Consider the following 7,500-nt stretch of genomic DNA (forward strand, 5'->3'; position numbering starts at 1 on the left):
CACACACACACACACACACACACACACACACACACACACACACACACACACACACACACACACACACAGACCTTTCTTCAGTTTGCGGACGGCGAGCATGCGGTGGTTGGCAGACAGCTCCCAGATGCGCAGAGTTCTGTCGTCACTGACCGTGGCACACAGTGGTAGAGCAGGATGGACCGCCAGACCCCACACCTCCCCCTCCATATGACCCTACAGACAGACAGACAGACAGACAGACAGACAGACAGACAGACAGACAGACAGACAGACAGACAGACAGACAGACAGACAGACAGACAGACAGACTCTCATTCCCCAAACAGCCCATCTTGGCCTCTTGGGACAAAATCTTGGGACAAAATGTGATCAAACGTCAAACGACTGGAAGGGGCTAGCCTTCCAGTCTTGGACAGACAGACAGACAGACAGACAGACAGACAGACAGACAGACAGACAGACAGACAGACAGACAGACAGACAGACAGATACCTGTACCAGTAGAGTCATGGGTCCAGTCTTGTCTATCTGCAGTATCTCTCCGTTCTTGGTTCCCACCAGTATGTGTCCATGTCCCAGAGTGATGGCTCTGATGGACGGGTTGTCCTCCAACAGCAGGCCTGGTCCAGCAGGGGGCAGTATTGTACCATATGTTTCTTTATTATTGTGCTCGTGCGTGTGTGTGTGTGTGTGTGTGTGTGTGTGTGTGTGTGTGTGTGTGTGTGTGTGTGTGTGTGTGTGTGTGTGTGTGTGCAGATGACCTGCTGCTGACCTGCTGCTGCTGTCTCCAACCTGCTGCTGACCTGCTGCTGCTGTCTCCAACCAAGGAAGGACTACAGCAGCAACTTGATCTCCTACACAAATTCTCCCAGACATGGGCCCTGACAGTGAACCTAACTAAGACTAAAATCATGATATTTCAAAAAAGATCCAGCCGCCAAAACCATCAATTTTTCCTAAATACAATCCCACTAGAACAAACTAAAAACTATACCTACCTTGGCCTAAACATCAGCAGCACAGGGAACTGAGAAGGGCATTCTATGCTATCAAAAGAAACATCAAAATAGACATCCCAATTAAAACCTGGCTTAAAATACTGGACTCTGTGATAGAACCAATTTCCCTCTATGGTTGTGAGATCTGGGGACCATTAGCAAACCATGACCTTGAAAAATGGGATAAACACCAAACCGAGACCCTACACACAGAATTCTGCAAATCCATTCTCCGTACCCAGCAAAAAACACCAAATAATGTATGCAGGGCAGAATTAGGACGATACCCACTAATTATCAAAATAAAAAAGAGAGCACTTAAGTTCTACAACCACCTAAAAGAAAGCGACCTAGATGCACTCCATAACAAGGCACTCACACACAGCGAAACCCTAGAGAGATGCCCCCTCAGCCAGCTGGCCCTGGAACTCCGGGCACAAACACAAACAGAGCCACGAGATAGAAAACCCATTGGACTAAACCAAATTATAAAACAGCAAAAGGAAAACTACCTGACACACTGGAAAGAAGCAACACAAAAGCAGAGTAAACTAGAATGCTATCTGGCCCTAAACAGAGAATACGCAGTGGCAGAATACCTGAGCACCGTGACTGACCCAAAACAAAGAAAAATCTTAACTAGGTACAGACTCAGTGAGCACAGTCTTGCGATCGAGAAAGGTCGTCACAGGCAGACCTGTATCCCGAGAGAAGACAGACTATGCACCCACTGCACACAAAATGAAGTGGAAACCGAGCTACACTTCCTAACCGTCTGTCCATTGTACCAAGACATCAGAGACACATACATCCCACAGATTACAACCACACACGGAGATTTTGAAAACATGACCAATGACAAAAAACTCCCATATCTGCTGGGCGAAGTACAACAATGTGCAAACACAGCAGCAAGATTCGTGAGTTGCTGTGATAGGAAAAGGATATCAAACGGAACACAACCACCCTAAAGACTAATCATTGTGTATTATCCGGCACTATACCTGCACCCAGTGATCTTGGTACATAGAAATTGATGTGTGTGTGTGTGTGTGTGTGTGTGTGTGTGTGTGTGTGTGTGTGTGTGTGTGTGTGTGTGTGTGTGTGTGTGTGTGTGTGTGTGTGTGTGTGTGTGTGTGTGCGTGTGTGCGAGTGTGTGTGTGTGTGTGTGCGTTTATTACTATACCAAATGTCATGTCCAAATGTCCCCACAAGTATAGTAGAATTTGAGAAATAGCGGGGACATTTTTCCTGGTCCTCAATAGAGAAATGGTTGTTGTTGGTCAATTTTTTTTAAAGATTTAAGCTTGATTGGTTGTGCATTGCTGTCGCGCTCCCAAAATAGCCGATCTACAAGCTCACAGCAGGCCCACAGTGCAATGCATTGTGAGCATGTATATCTGAAATGTTTCGACTGTTTTCAGCACTTTTCTATGTCGTCCTAAAATGTTGATGTCCTTGCAAGTAAACTAATAAGAACCTGTTTGTGCGTACCTGCATGCGTGCGTGTGTGCGTGCATGTGTGTGTACCTTTAGACCCAGCAGACAGAGCAGATCTCTTGATGGAGTAGGTCTTCAGACACCTGTCAAACATGTCGTCCCACAACTCCACCACGCCATCTTTACCTCCTGTTACAAACCCCTGCATACGCACACGCACGCACGCACGCACGCACGCACGCCCACAAATGCACGCATGCACACACACACACACACACACATACACACACACACACACACACACACACACACACACACACACACACACACACACACACACACACACACACACACACACACACACACACACACACACACACACACACACACACACATACACACACAGGTTTGTATTACTATACTTGTGAACATTTAAAGATTTTATGATTTTTTTAAATTATTATTTATTATAAATTAACCAAGCCTAAAGCCCCCAAAAATAGCTGATCTACAAGCCCACTATGCGTCACAGTTGTGAGCTTGTAGATCAGCTCTTTTTCGGTGCACAACTCTAGCGCACAACTCTAGCGCACAACTAACTATAAGTGTAAATCAGGCAGAACTACAGCATATAACTCTAATCCCTAAACTAAACTTCTAAATGTAAAGTCCTAAGCCTACAACCCCAACCTCAATCTTTTTCTAATTGTGTATGTGGATGAATCCTGACATGGTTTCCACCCGACAGCAACGATATGTTTGAATATTTTAGGTACTGTAGACTAATTTTGATAGTTGCCCATTTGGTACTTTACACCCCATCTTTATAATCCCACATATCTAAAAATAGGGTTCAGGTGTAAAATACCTTGGACCCCATAAACAGAGTAGAGTACAATCTGTTTAATGAATCCCATGGTAAATGGCTTCCTTGGCACATGTCCATTCATAAAGCCAGCACTGGGCAGCTCCCAGGCACATGTCTATTAATAAAGCACTCACTGGGCAGCTCCCAGGCTATTTAAAGTGCCTTTTTGATTGGAATACAAATTCACGTAAGAATCTGCCAGTTCATACCGACCCTCATCCGTCCACAGAACATTATGGGAGGATGCAGGGGTGTCATTTGAGGTTCAAGCCCTGGTGAAATATATTTATACTTTTATTCTGGTTCAGTTCGGCTGCTGAACACACACACACACACACACACACACACACACACACACACACACACACACACACACACACACACACACACACACACACACAGCAGACCTTGTCCAGAGAGTTCAGGGTGAAGACGGGTCCATCATGGGCCTTGAGGGTCCTGAGCAGGACGGCGTCCCTCCACACGTAGACGTCCCCCCTGGCAGACCCCGAGAACACCAGGTCACCACCTCGCTCATAACACACGCTCAGCATGGTGTCCATCCTGCTCCTACCCACCGTACCCACCACGCCACGCCGTCCTGTTAGACCCCCACCTGCCAGGGAGACAGACAGACAGACAGACAGACAGACGGACAGTCAGACAGACAGACAGACAGACAGACAGACAGACAGACAGACAGACAGACAGACAGACAGACAGACAGACAGACAGACAGACAGACAGACAGACAGACAGACAGACAGAGACTCAGAATCATCTTTATTGTCACATGTCAGGTAAAGAAGGGTGTGATTTTTTTTCTGGACACACTGTGCTAGTTTAACACATTAAAACCAGGAAAGCATCCGTATCATTTTAGATTTTACTTCTATAGCAACATACGTTTGTCATTCACATTTCTTTTTATAGTTGGTGCCATCCACTTGACGTTAGAACAATTTAAAAAAAAAAGTTTTAATAGTTATAGTTATAGTGCTAGTGTGAATGGCCCTTTAGGATTTAGAACAGTGGTTCTCAAAAATAGCAGATATACAAGCTCACAGCGCGTCACAAGCTTGTACATCTGCTATTTCTGAACATTTTTGAAAAACCTTGAAAGGGTTTGAACAATTTTGAATTATAAAAAACAATAAAAAAAATAACACAAATCTTCTCTTCTGGGGGTCCCTGGCACAAACAAAATTCAGATGGGGGACCGCAGCCAAACGCACGAAAAGGTTTAGAGTACTACTGATTTAGAAGACAGATTAGATTATGTGTGTGTGTGTGTGTGTGTGTGTGTGTGTGTGTGTGTGTGTGTGTGTGTGTGTGTGTGTGTGTGTGTGTGTGTGTGTGTGTGTGTGTGTGTGTGTGTGTGTGTGTGTGTGTGTTGCAGTTATACCTGCCAGTTTCCAGAATTTAATGTGTTTCATTCCAACTGTTACCAGTTTATCATCGAACAAGGGACTACACTTCACCATGCATGAAGATCTTCTCCTTATGACCTCTGGAGAGAGACAGAGAGAGAGAGAGAGAGAGAGAGAGAGAGAGAGAGAGAGAGAGAGAGAGAGAGAGAGAGAGAGAGAGAGAGAGGTCAGAGAGAGGTCAGAGAGACAGATATACGGCAGAGAGAGATCTTTCAGAACAACTTGAACCTGATGAAGAACATAATGTGTGTAGTAGCCTACTGACACCGTCTTTGTTCTAAAGGAATAGTCCACCCAAGAAATGACTTCATTTCTATCGCTTTCTTATCATGCAATCACAGCGAATTTCTTCGTAAAATATTCGGACAGATCCGTGTTGATCACATGATCACAGGACTACAGAGATACTGTGTACCGATTTGTGTGATGTTTGGACAAAATCTGTATAGGAGTAATATATATAATATATTTTTGTTGCAAAAATCGGCCTCCTGCTGGCGCTGTAACAGGCCAATGTAAAACATTAGGGGCAGACAGGCCCGGATTGGACGGTCTGGCACTTCTGGCAGAAGTGCCAGACGCGGCCCCAGACTGCTCTCATAGAACCTGGCAACACTGCCCGCAGCGGGCAGTTGTTGGTGGCTGGTTTTGCGTGTTTCTCTGTGGAGTGTGAAGCTGTATATTAAGTGTAACAAATAATCGTATGCATATAGGCAATGTGTAGATCATTAGACAAGTGAGCGCTATGATATTAAACTTGGACTGTGACTAGATCGCCGTAAAATGGAGCTACTGACGACGTGACCTATAAATGGAGTAATAGTAAAGAATAGGTTCCTATGTATACTTGTGAAATATGAACATCTACAATGGTTCAATAATAATTAGCATGGATTATTACAAAAGAAAAACATCTACCATTTTAAATTGGTCTAGTAACTAATCAGGATAGGCTAGCTAAAACGTTTTACAAGCAATAATCAAAATACAACTAACACAATTATATTTTTCGTTTTGTTTTATATATATTTAGAACACACTATTATTACTGTTGCAATGTTATTTAAACAGTAAACCTATATGGCCTAAAATAAAATATAAAGTAGAACAAATAAAGTAAAATCAGGCAAAAATAAGAATGAAATAACATAACCCTAAGTCCCTAACCTAACCCTAATCCTAACCCTAAAACCGAAATAAAGTCACCAGAAACCGAAAAGAAACTAACAAAATCCTCCAATTAACCGCGTGCGCGCAAATGCCAGGGACGATTTTCTGTGCCAGTCCGTGCCTGGGGGCAGAGGTCCTGCTCTGGTATCCAGGGAGTGTGCGTGCACAGTTTCACGTCGATCGGGCCAACAGTGCCGAAGATTAGCTGTCCACTAACCTCAGAAACCCAGGCTTTTTTTTTTGTTACAAAAGAAAAAAAGCCTGGGGGAGCCATGCAGGAACGATGGTCTTGGACCTTGTTATCTCCTAACCAATCAGAGTGCAGAGGGGCGTCGCTCTAAATTTGGTGACATCAGCGTGCTCCGTGCACAGGCCGAGGGGGGAGGGGAGGGGAGGCGGGGACATAGATTGGTGAAGCAATAGGAAGCCACGCACAAATCCGGGCGGCTGTGTTTGGGTCCGCCCTTCAAGACCATGGATTGAGCTCGTAGCCTCAGGCTAGCTGTCCACAGACGGACGGACGGACGGATAATAAGCAGGATAATTGACTCCGCGCCGGTCGTTGTTCAGAAATAACTCCCGACAGGATGATTAAACACAGAGGCGAAGCCGAGGTGTTTAATCATCTGAAGGGGGCATATTTACCTGGCAGTTGTTATATTGTTTATGTTTTCATATTTACCTGGCATTAGTTTATTGTTTGTTTTCATATTCTACCTGGCAGTAGCGATCCTCTCTCCTTTCTTCCAGTCCCAGATCACTATAGTATGGTTGTCATCCAGTCCCACAGACACCAGACTCTTCCCTTCCACTACGTATGCACACACATAAACACATTATTTATGTTCAGTTTAGATTTGACATTTGTGTTTAATTTATCCAAATACACAATTAAAATGTGTCTGAACTTCTCAAAAATAATTGAGTAAATATTGGCTGAAATAAATATCAAGGGAGACTTCCAGTACTGTACATGAATCTAAACTGATCATGCTCATTAATGATCATCAAAATGTAAAACCTGTATTAAAATGCAGATGATGATGTGACTTTGATCAAATAAAAAATCTAATATGAAAAAGAAAAAAAAGTCAAGGATAAAGTTCACTGTGTTGGTTTATGTATTTGAAGTAGGCTAAGTTGGAAGTGTTAATTTTGACAGCAAATTTTGATTTATTTTAGTCAGTCTTTTGAATAAAATTACATTTAATTTTAATCATACTTTTAGTCATCTGAAATGTTTTCTGTGTGTTGGTTCTGCGTCTAGGTCTGAGTTGTGTTAGTCTGTTTATTTCCCATGTGTTTCTTGTGCATCTTATATTGTATTAATGTTTGTGTTTTCCTGCTTGCCCTTGTAGATTACTACCTGTGTTGTCTCATCCCACTCTAATTGGTTATTTTGTTCACCTGTGTTCTGTTAGTCTCGTCCAATTCTGTGTTGATTGTACTTTGAGTTTCATCACCTGTGTCCTGTTAGTGCTGTGTCTACTCAAATTGTCAATTTCATTGTCAGTTTGTCATTTAGTGTCAGTGTGAGTCTAGTGTCTACTAGTGTGAGTTATTGTATATGTTTATCATTCACTGTTCGTTATTA

The 7,500-nt window shown here is 43.3% G+C and overlaps 1 protein-coding gene across 1 annotated transcript in view; it reads right to left on the reverse strand.

Annotated features, from left to right (window-relative positions):
* The window catches only part of LOC308099928 (echinoderm microtubule-associated protein-like 6), a gene marked incomplete at both ends in the record, with an annotated part of 57,818 nt that overhangs the window by 31,762 nt on the left and 18,556 nt on the right, over positions 1 to 7,500 (reverse strand). Inside the window, 7 exon segments of the mRNA XM_080448792.1 lie at positions 72 to 213; positions 493 to 620; positions 2,529 to 2,640; positions 3,714 to 3,922; positions 4,712 to 4,790; positions 4,792 to 4,816; positions 6,624 to 6,717. Coding sequence (XP_080304918.1) covers positions 72 to 213; positions 493 to 620; positions 2,529 to 2,640; positions 3,714 to 3,922; positions 4,712 to 4,790; positions 4,792 to 4,816; positions 6,624 to 6,717 — 789 coding nt within the window.

Source organism: Gymnoscopelus braueri, assembly GCF_963280865.1.
Source record: "Gymnoscopelus braueri genome assembly, chromosome: 14".
In the NCBI taxonomy this organism is placed as follows: domain Eukaryota; kingdom Metazoa; phylum Chordata; class Actinopteri; order Myctophiformes; family Myctophidae; genus Gymnoscopelus; species Gymnoscopelus braueri.